The sequence below is a fragment of the Copadichromis virginalis genome, linkage group LG6 (assembly GCF_057382275.1).
Source record: "Copadichromis virginalis isolate Kocher_CV1m ecotype Utaka linkage group LG6, C_Virginalis_male_GT1.1, whole genome shotgun sequence".
Lineage (NCBI taxonomy): Eukaryota > Metazoa > Chordata > Actinopteri > Cichliformes > Cichlidae > Copadichromis > Copadichromis virginalis.
The window spans coordinates 11,731,115-11,752,042 of NC_140623.1; the positions used below are offsets into that span (position 1 = coordinate 11,731,115).

The window sequence follows — 20,928 nt, forward strand, 5'->3', positions numbered from 1 at the left end:
CACAGTAACGTTCACCTGATCCACCAGCAGACAGTGAGAAGTATTAAAACCAGCAGAGCTGCAGAAACTCCTGCAGCTGCTGGTGTCCATGTTCCTGTAGTACTTTGGACAGTGAGAGTCTTTGGAGCAGAGCTGATATCTTTGTTGGTTTTCACAGCACAGGAGTAGCTTCCTGCATCCTCCCTGCTGACTGGGTCTAGGATCAGATGTTTGTTCTGGTTCTCTCTCGGGGTCAGAGGTCGACTGTTCAAGTACCAAATGTAGTTTGTGTTGTCAGTCAGAGGACAGCTGGTACTGCAGGTCAGTGTGACTCTCTGACCCTCTGTCACCACTGCAGAAGGACTCATCTTCACTCTCAGCTCTGAAAAACACTCAGACTAGTCAGTAAATGTAACACAAAGTAGTTCTCATTAAAGATAAAACAAGATTTGGTGCTTTTGGTTTTCACTAACTTCTGAAGAGTGCAAGAAGCAATAAAAGGCAAATATCTGTAGCCTTTTGACTAAATAAAATATTTCTTATCGCATCATCAGCTGAGGAAAATTCATGCATTTTCATCTTGTTAATTCAGCTGAAAGCATTGCAGAGGATTTTGTGTTGACTGTTATTTTTATTATTTTTATACGAAGAAAGACAAACCATAATTACCTGTGACAATCAGAGTAACTCCAGGAAAATCAGACTGTTTCACTTCTTCATTTTCTGTTGTGATGGTGAACCTGTATTCTGCTGAGTCATCTCTCTTCAGCTTCTTTAATCTGAGGATGTGTTGGTTCTTCATGCTGTCATTATACTCCACATGATCTGCATCCTCAGTCAGGTTCCTCCTGACGTCCTCCTCAGCATTTCTCTTGACTTTATTTAGACTGTATCTGCTCGTAGTCAGGATATGAGTATTTACTGGAGATGTTGACTGAAGATACTTCCAGAGCACAGATTCTGCTGTGGACATAATTCAAACTCCAGCAGGAATCATCACTAACACCTGAAATATCGATGAAGTAGACAGAAAGAGTTAATAACTGTCTGGCAAAACAGCTCAACTTTATCACAGACATAAATGATTTCCCTTGATTAGGAATTTTCAATCAATTTCTGTGCAAATATTTTATCAGGACCTATAAGATATACAGTATATTACTGATTCAAAAGAGCTGTCTTTAGGGAAAAAAAAGATCAGTGAATTGATTATTACAAAACCCATCTGAATAAGCACTGACAATTGCCAAACGTAACCGAGATTCACATCTCATACAATAATGAATCAAAACCCTGCAACGGCAGCCGAAAAATGCAAAAGAACAACATCTGTGACTGTTTCAAAAAAATCAAAACATTATCAGAAATTAAAAATGATGTTTAATGTGTCATCATTGTAGCATTAAAATTTACAGTGTTTCTGTTATTGTGGTCAGATATTCTAACAACAACACAGAATTAGAACAATACCAAGTACCAAGTGGAGAGACAATAAGTTTACTCACAGACGTCAGCAGAGCGCACATCCTCAAGACCTTTTACAGCACAAGACAAACTTTCTGGATGAGAGATGGAAAACTGAATTTGTTTTCCCTCCTGCACTGTAGGCTTTCTGTTCTCATACCACACAAAGGAAATCAGAGGCTCAGTCAGAAAACAGCTGCTGTTACAGGTCAGTCTGATGTGACCTCTGTGTTCAGCAGGAGTCCTCTGGACATGAATTTCTGTTGGGAGATGATAAACACATTTTCCACCAGTTCATCTCTGTCACGTCAAATAAATTAAGAAATAAAAATGAAGTTTCAAAGTGCAGTTTGTCCAGAACTTCACCTCTGGGAAATGTGATGGAGCAGGACTCGTCCACTGATGTCTGCTGAGAAGAACACATTCTCCCTTTAGCATAGGTCACACTGAAGCAGGTCTCTGTGATGGAACCTGAGAAAAACCAACAACTTCCAGTAAATTCATTAGAGTCTGAAGAGTAAAGTGTTTGTGTTTAACATCTCATAACATGATGAGGAGGTGTCCATCATGACTCACCCACAGAGACTTCAGGGGCTCTGAGATGCTCGTAGCCTTTGACAGCACAGGAGTATGTGACTGCTTCCTCACTGCTGAGCAGCTCTTGGTACCAGGGAGACCAGTCCTCATAGAGAAACTCTCTGTTCTTGTACCAGATGTAGGCTGCAGGCTTTTCAGTCAGAGGACAGCTGCTGCTGCACATCAGTGTTACTGTCTGTCCCTCTGTGGCAGGAATCACCTTTACCTGCAGCTCTGAGAGGTCACATGACCAACATGAATACACTGATCATTCATAAACTCATTCATTTATGATGCATTTGTAAAAAGAACTGTACCTGTAACATGGAGATGAATTCCACTTTGTTGACACTTTGATCTGTCAGCAGTTTTAATGCAGCAGTAAAAATTTCCATCTCTCTCTGTCAGATTATTGATTGTTAGAGTGAAATTACTCTCTGCTGACATGCTGTACTTTACATGTGTTTCATCTGTGGAGAGTTCAATCTTGGAGACAGTCAAGTGTCCAGTGTACCAGCTATTTCTTGCAGTGGGATGTTGATGTGAGCAGGGCAGATTCACTGATGAACCTTTCAAGGCACAGATGCTGTTTTGTTTTCCCTGAACACCTTTAACACAACATGTGATTAGAAAACATGGTGAACATTTATGCTAACTTTCTTTTCTGTGCTAATCTGTGATGACAGCATGTTACACTGAAAAAAAGGGGATTGGTCATCTCTTGGATTTATGTAAGCATCTTGCGTGTATTTAACACAATTGCCTTATGCTTTAAAGTTAAGTGTAACTATATAGTGTAGAAACTACATGACATGTAGAGAGGGTAGATTAAATTGTTCATATCATGTTCGAGTGAACTAAGTCAGTAATATAGCGATGTTGAATCTTGCGACACCGCAAGGGATTTCAGTCTTGTGCGCTTTGGATCGTGGTTTCAGGAAGGCATCCATCTCAGTCAAGTCGAGCAGCCACCTCTACTCTTTTGGTATACCGAAAAAAGTAAATTGGGTGGTTGTTACATTAAAAAAGTCTAACTTGTAATTTGAACACAAAAATTTCATGTTTCTATCTTGAACGTAACTAAATCATGTAGGATCTGTACGAAATTCAACAACTTGTTCAGATGACGTGACACAATCTAGTAAGAGTGGTTAGTTGCTGGACTCATGAAATTCACAAGATTGCAAAAGATTTCAAACTGCAGGAAAATCACTGGAGTTATAAGAGGCAGATACACACACACACCACGTGTATGCTATCGCTATTTATTCTATTTATTGTGGTTTAACCTGTCAAGGACAAAAACATACGAAAAATTCTGCATCAAGCCTTGAAATCATAGCTTTCCTACTTTTGTTAAGCCTGGCTTTGTAGCATGGGGGTTAGTGCTGTTGCCTCACAGTAAAAAGGTCCTGGGTTTAAATCCCCAATCTGGCTTGCAGTGGTTTCTCTCTAGGTATTCTAGTTTCCTCCCACAGTTAAAAGTCAAAAGAGTTAGGTTAGGTTAATTGGTGAATCTAAATTACCCATGAATGTAAGTGAAAATTGTTGTTTGTCTCTATGTGATAGACTGGTGAGCTGTCCAGGGTGTACCCTGCCTCCTGTAACCTATCACTTCAGGGTTATGCCCCAGCCCCTCTGCAACCATGGATAAAGATAGGAGGAAGTTGTAGATCCATTTCATTTTTATGCTAACCAGACTCTAGACTTTGTTGAACATTATGTAATATGAAGACAGCATGTAGTATTTAAGTGACCAAGTAGTATTGGGGTAAATGTTATTGAATAGTGTTGAAATAAAATGACAACATTGCGAAGGATTAAAATATTCCAAAAGCTCACCTTACTTCATCTAAACATGTTTCAATCACGTTTTATCAACACAAAATGCACAGGTTTATTGAATATGAGTAAGTTGTGTTGATTTAACTCAGTTGTTTAAGTTTCTGCCAAAGCAAAACAGTTGTGTGCAACCAATGTCCACTATTGAATCAAGTAAACCCAATGTGGCCTTTTTTTCAGTGAGAAGGATCACAATCTGGTGCTTTTATACGCTGGAGAATTCAGAACACTAGAACAAGTAAAAATCCTGTTAACTGGGAATCTCCTGTTTTCTGAAATGAACTTTTTACATCTTTTATCTACATTCCTGACACATCATTACTTACTTGTCATGAAGAGAAACAAACTATTCCTACCTGAGAGACACAGAATGAAACCCATAAACAAACATCCAGTTTCTGGCAACAACATGGCTGCTGCAGATTTTTACTTCTAATCAGAAAAAGTTGGCTATATGAATATTTTCAAGGCCTGATTACTACCACTGCTCATATCTAACTTGATAAAATATCAGAAGCATTAATCAATCAACATCCATCTAAGAGGAAATGTTAAATTCAGAGTATTTCTGCAGACAAACTGCGTTCAGCTTTAACACAATCACTTCCTCATTTATCTATCATTTCTTCAGATACAAAGAGACATAGTGTAGAACTGATGTATTGCTGCAGGTATTCAACATCACACTGGATATATATTAATGCAATTCTTATAAATGTTTTACTCTATAGGACACATTGACTTTAATTATTTAAACTAAACTAAGTCTATAAAGCTGCAAATTTTGTAGAAATGATCCTGCTCTGCTGATTGAGCCGAGTTGTTTTTATACATAAGATGAGAAATCATCTGAGTAGACAAGACAGTTTTTATAAATTTATATTAAACCTGCTATCATCATACTCCACATGATCTGCAAACTCAGTCAGCTGTTCAGCTTCCCCCACAGCATTTCTCTTGACTTTAAAAGTGGAATTCTGATTCTTTGTACCAACATTTAGACTTTATCTGATTGTAGTCAGATAAGCTTTATTCTTCGACCTTATTCTAGTTGCTCCGACCATTGCTGGTTAACTACTCCCTCAGTTTTCAGCAGATTTTCACCATTCAAATTTTCAACTGTTCTGCTCTTTCTGCTAAAATGGCCTGTATTTATATGTGTATAGCGCTTTACTAGTCCCTAAGGACCCCAAAGCGCTTTACACAACCAGTCATCCACCCATTCACACACACGTTCACACACTGGTGATGGCAAGCTACATTGTAGCCACAGCTACACCTCTTTTCAGCAGAATTTTTACTTCTTTTCAGTACAAATCTCAATCTCTTCCGCTCTTTTCAGCTCAATTTTCTGTTTCTTCTGCTCTTTTCAGCAGAATTTTGAGCTTTTTCACCTTTTATCAGTGATAATTGTTTTTGTCATTATATCTTTGGTTGGCATCAGAACTGGTTTGGCTCAGTGGGATAAGCAGCCGCCTTGAGACCCGGGGGCGAAAGTTCGAATCCCACACATGTTCGCCAGCTTGCATGTGCTCAGCTTTCTCGATAATCTTCACTGTACCCTTTCAAATGCAAGCAGTTTAGCTTTTACAACTCTTTTCAGCAGAAAGTTCTGCTTCCTCTGTTGTTTTCAGCAGTTTCCACTACAAACTAAACACAGTTGAACAGCAGCAAAATCACTTCCTTCTTTATTTCTTATGGTTCCTGTTGTTTGACTCTTTGTTGCAGTCTTGAATTCTTACTTCACATTTTAAAGTTTAAGTTGCTGTTTAGACTCTTTGCTTTCTCTTTATCTCTGTTTTAGAAATGAGCTCTCTGTAATGTAGGGCATGTGGGTTTCAGTATGAGTAGCTTTAGTCATCTCCCCCCACCTGTGTTTCCATCTGTTGCCTCCCCCTGTCTTGCTCTATGTTTGTGCACTGGACACTTTTGCTTCCTTGTCTCGTACATTTTGTCACGTGGTTCTCTTATTTGCTAATCATAACATGACTAGTTTTGTAAAGATTAGATTTTTAGTGAAGAGTGTCTGTCAGTATTCAGAGGACAGTGTTTCTCAGTCAGAACACATATGAAACCACAAGGACAAATTCAAACAGTAACCACATTTATTGCCGTAAATGTCATTACAATTTCTTTGGAAAGCTATGAGGGATGTAAAAGTGACTTCACGTGGTTTTGGGATATGGTGCATAAAAGAGATGTTGAGAAAATGTCACTCAGCTGTTCTCAAACACAAATTGTTGTGATCGTCATCTTTCAGTTGTGACATATGTTTCAATAGCATACATTTTATAACGGAAAAGTTCAAGAACAATTTCTGTTGTAATTTATGTTCCAGAGTATGAAAACCACTGGCAGATCCACCAAATGTGGTGTCGCTGCTGTGTTGTGAAAGCTATCAGAGAAAAGGGCCCTTTAAATCACTATGGTAACAAAGTTACTTTAGTGAGCAGGCAGTGGGTCAATATTGCAGTAGAGATCAGTTGTGTGGGTCATAGGTAGGTGCACTCTGCAATAATGAGTTGGGATGTTTTCATATATTGGATCAGGGTTCACCTGAGGAGGAAGACAAACAACATACTGTGTTATAGGTCATTTTTCTCCTCATTTAAATATTTTTACTTTATTTGCAGGTGATACTCTGACCAGCAGGTTTGTGAGGTGACAAAATATAAAGTATAAAATCTGTGAAATTCCTTTGCTATAACAATTATAAGTAAGTAAAGTAGAACAAACAAATAGATAAGTAGATTGTGTCGCTCATTAAAATGTAATAAGAAAAAAGAAATACATTGATAAAATGAATCTGAAATTAAAATGATTGAATTCAGATAAATAAAGTGTACATTTAAACTGTGTTTATATATATTCATAACGGGGATGAACTTCACAGTAAAGTTAGGCTCTTGATGACTGCTTTCAACTGCTGTTTTTTCCAGGGTTGACTAGTTGTAGAGCATCCATTTTTAAAAATGAAAAAAATAAATAAACTGCAGATAGCAAGACCATCGTTTCAAACAGCTGTATATAAGTGTAAGTATATTTTTTTCATGTGTGACCACTTTGCCTAGGCCTCGAGGAAGACCTAAACTGTCACCCTCAGATGAGAGGAAATTAGTTAGGATGTTCAGGAATAACCCAGAAACCACCAAAAATCAAGCCAGCCATAACCTGGAAACTGCTGGAACACTGTCCACAGTGAAAACATGTTTTACACTGTAATGGACTCAGAGGATACTGACAAGAAAGAGCTCCTGCCTCAAAATTAACCCCTTTAAGCTTAACCGAAAATTGTAGCTTCCCATATCTAAACGCCTTTTTTTTTTTCTGGAGAACAATTTTGTCGTCAAATGAGACAAAAATTGAGCTATAAATAAAGCAGCCTTACATTAAGCTTTATAGCCTTTTCAAAGCCCCAGCCTCAACCCTATTGGAAATTTGTGGAGTATGCTTAAAAGCCAGGAACACGGCAGGAATCCAACAAATGAAGATGAATTCCACTTATATAAAGATAAGTAGTCAAATATACAACCAGAAATATGCCAGACTGTTGTTGATCTTTACTAAAAATGTCTGGCTAAGCTGCAACCCGCTAAAGGACATTTGAACAAATATTATTGGGAGATATGTATCTATTTGAAGCTGTTTGTAAAATCTAAAGTCTAAAATAAATGCACTTAGGTGTTTTATAAACTTAATTAAAACACTTTATTCCTGCAATAATACCACGCTTGAAAAACAACAGTTGAAATCAATCATTAAAAACCCCAAATTGCTTTGACATTCATGCCCACAATAAATGTATATATACTTAAAATACCTGATTAAATGATAATTATTGCTAATTATGATAATGATTATAAATAAAAAAGTAAAATAGAATAGAGTTATGTGAACAAAAAATAAGGTTGACAATGGGGATTTTTTTTTTCCAATTTCAGCAGCATTGTTTGTGTCTTGTTTTGTACCTGCTGTTTGTTGCCCAGTGTTGCACTTCTTGAAGGCTGGTTTGAAATCCTCTTTTTTCTGATTTGTAAAAAAAGAGCAAATATATATATGCATATATATATACATACACACACACACACACACACACACACACACACACACACACACACACACGTGTATATATACACAACTAAAACAATATCAGATGAATACTATTGATCTGAATGAGATCACACTTTTGCTCACCTAACACACCAGCAGACAATGAAAGGTATTAAAACCAGCAGAGCAGCAGAAACTCCTGCAGCTGCTGGTGTCCATGTTCCTGTGATACTTTGGACAGTGAGAGTCTTTGGAGCAGAGCTGATATCTTTGTTGGTTTTCACAGCACAGGAGTAGCTTCCTGCATCCTCCCTGCTGACTGGGTCTAGGATCAGATGTTTGTTCTGGTTCTCTCTCGGGGTCAGAGGTCGACTGTTCAAGTACCAAATGTAGTTTGTGTTGTCAGTCTGAGGACAGCTGGTGCTGCAGGTCAGTGTGACTCTCTGACCCTCTGTCACCACTGCAGAAGGACTCATCTTCACTCTCAGCTCTAAAAGCAAAAATTTAGGGTGAGTGTTATTTTTTTTCTGTGCAAACTTATATTTGTATTCCACTACTGTTTTTTTATGTGACTTTAAATGTTTTTCTATTAAACTAAAATATGAAAATATTTTGAAATGAGACCTTTATGTTGACAAAAAATAAATAAATTAAAAAAGCATGTTCAATTATCCAGACAATGTGTTGTTCCAAGTGTTTCCCTTCTGTTTCCACAGTCAGTCATGTCCCCATTACTATTTCCCTCTGGTCCCCATGTCAAGCCTGTGTTTATCATAATTCCTGTTTCATTTTGACAGCCCCTCATCCTGTGTTCATTGTGTTCAGTTTTGCTTCCCCCATCATAGGGGTCAGGAACCTTTAACACCCAAAGAGCCATTTGGACATGATTTCCACGCAAACAAAAACACTGGGAGCTGCAAATACTTTTTGACGTCTAAAATGAAGATAACACTGAATATATTGTTATTTTACCTGTATGCTTTGTGTAAACAACTAAGCTGTGTTGCTTAAATCTATGAAGTGCTACAGAGAAAATTACTTTTTTATTTATGTAATTAACACATTTTGAACTCTTAAGGAAATATAACAAAAGGAAAGACACCCAACTGAACTAAAATGATCCAGTAAACAAAAACTGTTGTCAGCCGCCACCCTTATATCTCCTTTGGGCTTTTGGAGCCTTGACCTGACTTTTAAAAAAATAATTTGAAAAAAAGCACTATGCTGCTAAAAGATGAAAAATAGATATTTACAAAATTCAGCCTAAATATGTATTTTACCTGGTTAATGTGTGTGGCGGGGCGTGGTCTGCAGCGCCGCTGCAGGGGAGGCGGTCGCACCTGAGCGGCACCCGCGAGTGTGACGCTTATTTTGAGCAATCAAAAAATAATAGAATATAATTTTATATTTATATTTCAATATCACAATAATCTTCCAATTTAGAACTACAAGTTAAAAAAAAGAACTAACATTAATGAAATACACTTCAGCTAATTACTTAAAAAAATAATTTATTTTCCCAAACCACGCAGAGCCGCACTAAAAGGACTAAAGAACCGCATGCGGCTCCGGAGCCGCAGGTTGCCGACCCCTTCCCAATCCTGTTAGTCAGTATTAGATCGAGTCGTATTCAGCAAATAAAGTTTGCTTCCTTTGGTTTATTCCCCTATATTGTTTCTGAGTCCTGTGTTTGGGTCCTGCCTTGGCTGCTGCACAGCTGTACATGACAGCTGTAGATCAAACAAAATAACAGTATCCAGGTTGATCAAACCTGAACCATAAACACCCAAAGTGAAAATTGCAACAGGCATGTGAATACATCTTATAGAAAGTAAAAGGCATTTCTCCTGCATAATAAGTACTATTTTCTACAATATTAAATGCAATTTTTCTGAAAACGTATGAATTCAGTTTTAAATACAGGCCTTTTCCTTGTAATGATGATTTGTAGTGTGACGTTGCCAATTTCACCCAAACTGAATATTTCTTCCACCTCTGCTCCTGTTCAGACATTAATGAGTAAAGTCTGCTGACTGAGGAGTTTAAATTTACCTGTGACAATCAAAAAGACTCCAGGCAGATCAGACTGTGTCCATCCTTCATGATCTTTGTTGAATCTGAATGTGTATCCTCCTGAGTCATTCTTCTTCAGGTTGTTGATGGTCAGGATGTGTTGGTTCTTCATGTTGTCCTGATATTCCACACCACCTGCAGCCTCAATCAGCTCTTCAACTTCCACTTTATCTTTTCTCCATTTTTTACTCCAACATTTGAACTCTGGCTTCATGTTATCAGGATGTGAGTATTCACTTGTGATGTTGACTGAAGATCCTTCCAGAGCACAGATTCTCCTGCTGACATAATTCACTCTCCAGCAGTTTTTATCCTGAACACCTGAAATATAAATGGAAGATTTAAAGTTGTTTGATTTTTTGTATTTCATTATTAGTTGGCAAAATATATTTAACACTTACAAGCTTCCTTAGATTGAAGACGTTTGTGGTCTTTAACTGCACAAGAGAATGTGTCTGTTGAAGAGTTATGAGTTGAAAAATGTTGATTCTCATGATAGTTTCTTTTGTTGTGATACCACATGTAGACAGCTTGATGGTCAGTCAGATTACAGCTGGTGCTGCAGGTCAGTGTGACAAACCCTGAAGTGGAAGAAATTCTTTGAACATAAACCTCTGTTGAGAAAGGATAAACAAACTTCTTGTCACTATATTTGATATAATCACACAACTTATTTAATCATATATTATTTAGTTAAATGAATATGACATAAACTTCACCTCTGGGGTATGTGATGGTGCACGGCTCATCCACTGATGTCTGTTTATAAGAACACATGTTTCCATAAGCATAAGTGAGACTGAAGCATGTCTGTGTGATGGAATCTGAAAAAAAATGTTAAATATGTTAAATATTTGTACTGAGGTCATTTTCACAGGGTTTAGCTGGAGAGTCTGTAGCAACAACAGTCATGACTCACCCACAGAGACTTCAGGGGCTCTGAGATGCTCGTAGCCTTTGACAGCACAGGAGTATGTGACTTCCTCACTGCTGAGCAGCTCTTGGTACCAGGGAGACCAGTCCTCATAGAGAAACTCTCTGTTCTTGTACCAGATGTAGGCTGCAGGCTTTTCAGTCAGAGGACAGCTGCTGCTGCACATCAGTGTTACTGTCTGTCCCTCTGTGGCAGGAATCACCTTTACCTGCAGCTCTGAGAGGATGATGGAGAACAACTTATACAAGGATGTCATTTGGAAAGTAAGTAATAAGTAAAAGTCACTGTACCTGCAACAACTTGGAGAGTAATTCTGTTGAACCAACAGCGTCCTGGATTCTCTGCAGTCTTCATACAGCAGTAAGCGTTTGCATCACTCTCTCTTAGATCATTGATGGTTAAAGTTGGGTTTTTCTCTTCAGACATGTTGTATGTTACACGTTGTCCATCCACAGAGAGCTCACTCTGAACATACTTGTAACCATCCCAGTGTATAGTGAACCATTTTCTGTTTGAAGTCAGATGTTGATGTGAGCAGTGCAGATCCACTGATGAACCTTTGAAAGCACAGATCCTGGTTTCTCCTCCATTAACACCTTTAACACAAACTTTTATTAGCAAACGGATTTATTGTCTTATCACCTGTCGTTTTTTTCTATCCTTAGAATGTAAATAAGTAAATTATTTTTAGGTATCTTTTTACAAGGATGTATAAATAATTACTCATACCTGAAATGTAGAAGATGAAACAGAGGAACACATATCGAAAACCTGTCAGCAACATGTTGGTTGGAGACCAGCGTGGAAGCATAACGTTGACAATAAATATAAAAGTAGACGCGATTTACTCACATCTCAAAATCGCTTGAAAAACAGAAGGGCTCGCATGACTGTTTTATGTTCAGTGGTTTGGCACACAAAGCACCTTTGAAACTAGACATGAACGTCCTTCCTCTGTGGTTCTTTTGTTCTCTGCAGGAAGTGTAATATGGTTTAGTTGTCTTACCCTTGAATATTTTAGATGTTCAGGTAACTTTCAGTTCTCAATAAAGTGTTAATATTATTCCCCTATATATATATTTATATATTTATGTGCTGTGTGGCTCCCACCTAATGGAGTGATGTGATATAATGAAACATTCAGTCCTAACTCATGTCAAAATGTTTATACAAACATTATTACAAGGCATGTTAAAATAATAATAATAATAATGATGATGATATTATAAATGATCATAATCATAATAATAACAATAATAACAATGGTGGCCATTTTGAAAACATCAGCATTATTAAGGATCCATCTAGCTTGTTCTACTCTTCAGCAGTTTGTGGTCTGCCCAGCGTAGGTTGCTATTATCACAGCACATGATCTCAGCAGCAGTTTGTGCTGCTGAGATCATGGACATTTGGTTAGTGCAGGTTATGTTTCCCATAATATTCTGCACTGTTTCTTTATATTCTCTTTAAGTTAGCATGCAAAAAGACCAGTTTTGTTTTCTAGAAAGTGATTGTGATCACATGTTCTGTTTTGGCTACATTGTTACAGGTTAGTTGGCTGTGTACTGTCATACTGACATCTGTATTTGCAATTGTCATACTTTGTAAATCCAAAATTTCAATACAGTTTACATACACACATAAACACATAATGAATATGGACAAAATGTGTATGGTCTCAGCTGTCATGTGCAGGTATCCACATTCAAATTGGATAAAGGGTTGTGACACCTTCTTATTAAATGGACCAAAGGTATTTGAACATATGACTCAAAGTGTTTTTACATGTTGAGGTTTGTTGATTTTATTATGACATATATATTCCTGTATACACTAGACATGTAATCATAGTTACTTTCATAAATTGTGTGTAATCACACACACATTTGCATTAGTTTTCCTTACTGGTAAACCTTAATCAAAATCTCAATCACCATTCTTTTCTCCTGACAGACAACCACCACATTCCTTGATGAGGAGCAGCTGTGCAGGATGTGAAACAAGGCTACCAACTGATTTTAAAATTCCCAATAAATAGTCAATAAATATTTAAACTTCTTGTGTGCAAATCCATGCTTAAAGTTCAGTGCTAAATAAAGTGCTTGATAAGGTGCTTTTAATAAAGTGAAAGGTGTGCTCTAAAGTGCTATACAGATAATATAATATAATTAAAGCTGCAAGCAGCGTTATGAGGGCCCTCGCACCCTGGCGTGTCGAGCCACGCCCAAAACCTAATACCAGCATGTCCGATCTGATGTGACATTGATGGATTTCATGCATTTAACCACCAGCTAACATTTCATCTTATTCAACCAGGATTATAGTCGTCCCACTAGGTGGCGCTCTAACCATTATGTACAAATGGCATAACAAACATATCCGAGCTCGAGTCTAATCATGCCTATGACCTTTGGGAGAGATTGGACATTGTGTTTTCGAGTGACAGCAGATTACTGCTTTTTGGCGAGTGATTGAAACTCCACATGCCGCCATGACCACCCCGTTTCCCTGAACGTAAAAAGCTTCGCAATTTAACATCACAAAGGTCTTTAGATTCCACACACAGGAAATTGCATCAATCTGATGAAATCCCTTGGAGGAGTTCGTCAAAGAACGGTGCCTGAAAAGAGGGGAAAATGTCGCCAAAATTACACATTCATTTTAAAATGGCTGACTTCCTGTTGGATTTGGGATTTTGCTCCAAGAGACTTTTTTTGTACATCTTGATCCCTCCTATAACCTTCCCAGATTTCAGACTCATACATAAAACACAGAGCAGGGGCTGATGATTTGAAAGTTTGTAGGGGGCGCTGTGGAGCCATTTTGCGCTATTCAAGGAAGGTGATCACATAACAACAAAGCCTTCGTCCCATTGGAGGTGTGTGCCAAATTTCAAGACTTTTTAAACTTTCCAAGCCCCTCAAACGCCACTTCATTGTTCACGGTGAACCGCGTTGCCACCAGGGTGCGCCGTTCAGTTTAAAGTCACAATTTTCGCACTGAAGCATCATGAGCAACTGATGGTGATATTCACCGCTTTTGAGGTGGCCACGATGAACCTGTGAAAATCAGTACGACAAAATGAAAGACATGACATTTCCTGTTGCCACTAGGTGGCGTTCTGATGTGCTCATTCCTGACAATGAGCACATCAATCTATTCAGGGCGGGTCTGACACCATGCCTGTAAAGTCTGGTACTGATCAGACTGGATTTCATTGAGTTATACTAATTTGTTTCTTCATGGCGTGACATCAAAGTTCGCCATGCTGCAGGGTTCACACCCTTTCGCGAAAAGTCACAGTTTTCACTGTAACCCAAGACCAACTCCATAAGGCTTTCCTGGAGAAATTTGAGGCTGCAGATGTCACCCATCACAATACTGTACCCCAAAGGGCTGTCCTTGATGTCAAATATGGCAGTTGAAATATGTTCAGGGGTGGAGCCTTATCATATGTGTGCTCTTTGGTCCAGATCGGACAATGTATGAGGGAATGAGAGGCAATAAGATTTTCATGGCGAGTCATCGAAATTCGCCGTGGCGCCACCGCCACACCGTATCACGAAAACTCAAAAGCTCCGCAATTTAACATGGCCCAGGTATGTAGTTGACACTGACCAAACATGAAGCTTATACGACCAAATTCCAAGGAGGAGTTCGAAAACGTTCGAGGCATGGAAATGGCAAAATTAGAGCAAAAATGTCACCTTCACTTCTAAATTGCGGACTTCCTGTTGGGTTTGCATCAATGGGCCCACAGACTTTTTTGTTTGTCTTGGCATGATACACATGTGTGCCAAATTTCATACATGTACCTCAAACGATGTGGTTGTAGGGCTGCATTTAACAAAGCATAGGTGGCGCTCTAGAGCCATTTCCCAGTGCTCATATGTAAAACCATTAAAATACAAAATTTTTCACGAGACCTGGCATGTGTGCAAAATTTCATGAGTTTTTGAGCATGTTTAGGCCCTCAAAAAGGCCCTTGTTTTGCCTGAATAATAATAAGAAGAAACGGAGCAGATACAATAGGGCCTTCGCACTCTCGGTGCTCGGGCCCTAAATATAGTAAGGGAGTCCTCTTCCTTACACATATATACTCATATATACTATGCATACTCACAATGAAGTCTTTATATAGTGGAGTCACTGTATTAAGCAGTTAACCTGCATACTCAAATCACAGGACCCATATATTTAGGTTAAATATAGTTTAGTATTATGGCCAACTGTGATTAGTCCAACAAAGGGAAGTGCCAATTTAGCTTGGCACTGCTAAAGTATGTGCATATGTGGCACCCTGAGTATTTTGAGCATTAAGAACAAGTCTCAGATGTGTTCCTTATGTGTTCGTGCCCACCCCCCATCATCTTTGTTGTGACAATAGTTTGCATCATAACACAGAGCGAAAAGCTCATTTGCTCCCACCTGATGTGAAGTTAGGGCGATATTTAGTTTCGCCAGTAGGTGGCAGTGGCGGCTCAGCCAAACGGGTAACTGGCAAAATAATCCTTCACAAAAGTAACGCAGGCCAGTTATTACAATGGAAGCCGCCAGTAACACTGAATTGTTTTGCTGTGTTTCAGGTGAGAGCAATATACGAGAACTACATACATTTATGTAAAGTTGATGCTTATTTAACATGTTTGGAGTGTAATTCTTGTTTATATGGTGTTTGATGTGAGCGAATAAGGGAGTTGTTTCACGTTATCTGTGGGTAATGCTAGTAACATTTGTGCGCTAGCTAAGTCATGTTAGCCTCCTGCATTAATCTCTGTAACCGTGTTGTTCCATGAGTAAGGTGAAAGGAAACAGTTAGCTGGTGTCAGTTAAAGTTATAGGAAATAGACCAGCCAGTACATGTTATGTTGTCTATTGTTTACTGGTCATTTTCTCTGTGTGTTAAGGGCTGATTAATACATGGCCATTACACGTAATGACACAAAAGTAACGCAGGCCAGTTATTACAATGGAAGCCGCCAGTAACACTGAATTGTTTTGCTGTGTTTCAGTGCAATAAATCTTCATGTGCACCTGAATAAACCCTGTCGTCCTCCAGTGTGTAACACATAGGACCCTTCTCATTATGCAGCTGCCTTTGACTGTGCAGCAGAAACATGCAGCTGTGCTTAACTGGACTGCTTCACGCCGTATGCAGCCCTTTAACCAGCTGTACAACTGAAGCATGTAGCTGTTTGGATAGCTGTAAAGCAAAGGCCTGCAGCCCTTTCTGGGGCCGTGACACAAATGCATACAGCTCTTTAAATGACGGTAAAGCCGAAGTGTACAGTCCTTTCAATATCCTTATAAGCAAATATACCTGGCCTTTGCAGGGCATGTACCTGGAATTCTGGTTCTTGCCTCAAACACCAGAAGCGAACAAGTAAACCCTCACTCAGCATGGATAGCAGTTTATGTCTGGCATGCGCGCCCAACAAAATTCTTGAATGGATTAACTGATTAACTGCTTTTCTGCAGACTTTCAGACTCACTTTGGCCATGGAACTGTCAAAGTGACCCAGTGCAATGATGGATGAGAGACTGGTTTGCAAGAAGTTATGGTGTAGGGTCGTGTATATCATAAGTGGAAGATGAAAAGAAAAAACAAAGGATGAAAGGTGTAACAGGGCGGCCCTTAGCGGCTGGAAACACAGTGAGATGGACCAAGGCAAGTGTAGTGGAACAAAAAGTATTTATTTGCTATACAGCTCTCCTTAACTCATCGAGCTTCTTCACAGCACAAATCCCCCCTCTCCAATGACAACTGGCAGCCTTAAATATGTTCAGCTGTCAGACTAACCCAGGGGTGGGCAATCTCAGGCTACGTCCACACGTACCCGGGTATTTTGGAAAATGCAGATTTTTCTATGCGTTTGCACCTTTCGTCCACACGTAAACGGCGTTTTCGGTCACTGAAAACGTAGATTCTAAAAACGCCTGCCAGGGTGGATATTTTCGAAAACTCAGTTTTTGCATTTACGTGTGGACGAGAAAAACTGAGAAAACGCAGCGTCAAAGGTGTGCGCTTTTTTTGACGTCACACTGTGCGCCAGGTTATTGTTTTGATCAAATTAATTTCTACAGTACTGTTACTTATACTCTCTGCAGTGTTTAAATGCTTACATATGCATAAACAGTTACTGTCCCTCCACACATACAACTCGGTTCTGCTTCTATGCCCCATCTTTGTTTACTATTTCCCACCGAGGCTTCTAGACTTCTGATTGCCCAACATTTCTACACGGTTAGGAATATATCGCCACCTGTTGCTTTGGCATGTTCCTAGCAGCGTTTTCCTTCATTTCTGCGTTTACGTGTGGACGGGATTATTTTTTAAAATGAAAACGGAAAATCTCAGTTTTCAAAAATACCCATGTACGTGTGGACGTAGAGTTAGTCCACGAGGGCCGGTGTCCCTGCAGTAGTGATGGCCCGCTTGAAGCTGGCGCTCCGGAGCGTGTGTCGAAAAAAACAACACACTGGTTCAGAAGCACTGTGTCGAGGCTTGCTTCGTTTGGCAAAAGTCACGTGACCAGTGACGTCCGAAGCTTCATTACGCACGTAACTGCTTCGGTACCTGATTCAAACGGATATAAGGAAGTGAATCATCCACGGGATTCGTGGAGTGTGTTGATGGTGACAGAGAGCGAAGAGGTGACCATTCCACTGACAGATATGGAACCAGCAAGGAAGAGAGGACATTCTGGCGTGTGGGAATATTTTGAGTTGATTTCGGTCAATCGGGTAGGTTTGCCAGCTTTGTGTTCTTGTTTGCCTCTGTTTTGCATTTGTTTATTTTGACTGAAAAGTTCACAAACCTTGTCTCTACACACACACACACACACACATATACACACACACACACACACATATATATATATATATATATATATATATATATATATATATATATATATAGCCTGGGCTTGAGGAGATCAGAGGTAAGGCACGTAAATTGGTAAGCTATTTCCGATCTAGCACAACAGCAAAGGAGAAGCTCTGCCAAATGCAGCAGCAGATGGGCAGATCACATCCAAAGCTCCTTCAGGAGGTTGATACCAGGTGGAACAGCACATACACCATGCTGCAGCGTCTGTATGAGGAGAGAGAGCCAGTTAGTGCTGCCCTTGTCTCAATGAGAACAGATCTCACACCTGTCACTGCTGAGGAGTACCACTCAGTTAAAGAGTGCCTGGAGGTGATTTCTCCTTTTTACACAGCCACTACTGAACTTTCTGGAGAGCAGAGAGTATCTGGGTCCAAAGTCATTCCACTTGTCTGCATGCTGCGGTATGCAATTGCTAAAAAACAACCTCAAGTTCTGGATGACAAAGCCCGCCAGCTGTGCATGAACCTCACAAGAATGCTGGGTGAATGTTCGTCTCACTTGGAAACAATGAGTGTCATGACCATTGCTACCCTGCTTGATCCAAGATTCAAGGCTGTGGGGTTTTGCAGTCAGACCAATGCTCAAGCTGCAGTGAGACGTCTGACTGCAGAATGTGCCACCATCATTGAAAATGAAAAAGACCAGATCATGCCCGTCCCTCCTATCCCATCTACCTCGTCACAGCCAGAGCCAGCAACCAGTTCTGCAACTCAGTCAGGTATGGCTTTTGTTGACCTGAAGTCCATAACACAATGACAGGGTTCCAGCATATTCTAAAAATGTCTCAATAGTAAGAATATGCTTTAATATCCCAAAGTTTCAATTCCGTTATTGGAAATATGTGACTATTAGACGTTTCTTAACAAAACGACAATCTGCTTGTCGAAATATAAATTTCATTAGATATCTTTAGTAACACTTACAGTTGAATATTCACATGTGATGTCATTTTAAAATACATCTGGAAATGTCAGTCTACAGAATGTGCAGCTATTTAATTCCATTAGTCTTTCAGGTGGTGGGCTGTGGGATTTGCTGGACAGCCATATGGTGGAGAGGCAGGTGAGGAATGCCACAGCAGATGCCACAGTGGAAGTAAAGAGGTACATGGCAGATCCTTTGATTCCCCGGACAGAGGATCCGCTCCACTTCTGGGCAACCAGGAAGAATGTATACCCCCATCTTCATAAACTTGCTTTGCAGTTTATGTGCACCCCAGCATCATCCGTTCCATGTGAGAGGATCTTCTCTAAGGCAGGGGAAATCATATCCAAGAAAAGCAACAGACTCAGTCCTCGCACAGTGGAACAAATTCTTTTCTTGAATAGAAGCCACACAGGATAACCTTAAATGCATCATGTTATATGATTATTTGTATGTGACAAATAAAATTTGAATTTGAATTTGAATCTGAATTTTTGTATTTCACATGTTCGCAAGGATTCCCCCCACCCAGTTCACAATCAGTTCTTTCCCCAGTTTCAAAATATATCAGAGATGTAGCAAATATCATATGATCTATGAACAGATTTGTCCAGGTGTCCAGTGGTTAATTGCTAAGTACCTGGAGGCAGGACCTCACAGCAGAGGCATGCGCCATACTGTGTTGTATGTTATTATATGTATTTTGCATGTATTTTATTTACCAACATAAAGAAGTGACAGGCAAAGAAATACCACACCATAATGCATGTTTACATAAGAACGGTTTATTGATTACATCTACCCATTAGACTAATGATGGCCCGCTTGAAGCTGGCGCTCCGGTGTGTACCCAAAAAACAACACGCTGCAGAAGCACTGTGTCGTTTGGCCAGAGTCACGTGATCGGTGACGTCCGAAGCTTCATTCCGAACACAAGTGTTTCAGTGGTTTACAGGCAGGTGAATCATTCGCGGGATTTTGAGTTGATTTTGCTCAATTCATTTTATCTGCCGAAGTGAAAAACCTGACATGTCCAAAATCATGTTTTCATAATGGAAATGCCATTACAGCATATGACTTTAGGAACACTTCTATGTGAATTAAAGCTGATGAAGACTACAACAATGTATTTGACACTATACGTACATTACATTGCTACAGTTTAGAAAATCATTTTGTTTATTGTTTTTAGGTGATAGTCTGCAGGACCCAGGGATACCTGCATATCTACCAACTTGCAGTGTAGTTCCTGCACTCCACAGCCTCTTCTGTTCCATGCAAGTGGATTTTCTCCAGGGCAGGAGAAACTATTTCTAAGAAAAGGAACAGACTCAGCCAGCGCACAGTAACACTAATCCTCTTTTTAAATGTAACTAACAAAAGGGCTACCTGACATAGATCATGTTTTTACTTTGCAAGTTCTTGATTAGGGGTGGGCTTTGATTATCGCCTTTCTGATTACAATCCATGCTAAATTGAATAAAGTGATATTGATTCATTACAATCCTGTGTCGATTTGTGAATTAACGTTATTATGCCTGAAACGCCAGCATCTCAGCTTAAACCTCACAACATGTCGTCAAACACCATACAGCTAAAACAGTAACTGGGAGCAGGTTTACGGATTCTGCATACAAACGTGAACACAGAGCGCGGACCCGACGCGTCAGAATCAGATTTTGATGTGTCGTCGGGTCCGCGCTGTGTTTGCCTCTTTTTTCTTCGCTGGCTTCTGCAGCTGCAGGTTTCATAACTCTCTGTTTACATCTCTAATGAAGTCTCACATGTGTCAGCTTTCTTTTAATAGATACAAAATTATGGATATATACTGATACATGACCAGAATTGTAATATTTCTGACTGGGGCAAAACTTTCCAGATTCCAATCATATTGAATCGGATCCTGTATCGAATCAAAATGATTCTACAAATCAGTAACAATGCAGCCGTACTCAGCCCCCTAAGCATTTTCCCTTTCCAGTTCACAATCAATCCTACCCCTAGGTCAAAAATATGTATGGGACAATTGGCCTCATCTAATATTTTGTATGAACCTGTCCAGCTGTCCAGTGATTGAATGACAAGTAGATGGTGGAAGGACTCCACAGCAGGGGCATACTCCATAATGTGCTGTGCGTTATCATATGTATAATGTATATATTGCTCACTTATTGTATTTACCAACATCAAGGAGTTA

General features: G+C 39.4%; 2 protein-coding genes and 1 pseudogene across 3 annotated transcripts; 1 reads left to right on the forward strand and 2 right to left on the reverse strand.

Moving 5' to 3' along the window:
• On the reverse strand, nucleotides 1–4,194 carry LOC146707324 (uncharacterized; annotated as a pseudogene). The gene is made up of 7 exons (XR_014921007.1): nucleotides 4,188–4,194; nucleotides 2,337–2,627; nucleotides 2,020–2,253; nucleotides 1,810–1,914; nucleotides 1,485–1,703; nucleotides 649–985; nucleotides 1–361 (listed from the first exon to the last, which is right to left on the reverse strand). The product of XR_014921007.1 is annotated as an uncharacterized LOC146707324 (transcript).
• A 2,109-nt stretch (nucleotides 4,195–6,303) lies between these two features.
• LOC146707325 (uncharacterized) lies at nucleotides 6,304–19,774 on the reverse strand. The gene is made up of 9 exons (XM_085460752.1): nucleotides 19,756–19,774; nucleotides 11,209–11,514; nucleotides 10,904–11,134; nucleotides 10,704–10,808; nucleotides 10,386–10,598; nucleotides 9,964–10,305; nucleotides 8,056–8,401; nucleotides 7,830–7,887; nucleotides 6,304–6,417 (listed from the first exon to the last, which is right to left on the reverse strand). The coding sequence occupies exons 1-9, from the start codon at nucleotides 19,772–19,774 to the stop codon at nucleotides 6,304–6,306; spliced, it is 1,734 nt and encodes a 577-aa protein (XP_085316878.1).
• Nucleotides 17,844–18,563, forward strand: LOC146707326 (E3 SUMO-protein ligase ZBED1-like; the record flags this gene model as incomplete). Its single annotated transcript, XM_085460697.1, has 1 exon — nucleotides 17,844–18,563. A coding segment is annotated over one exon (720 nt), but the record flags the coding sequence as incomplete, so codon positions are not given.
• Nucleotides 19,775–20,928: the final 1,154 nt, after the last annotated feature.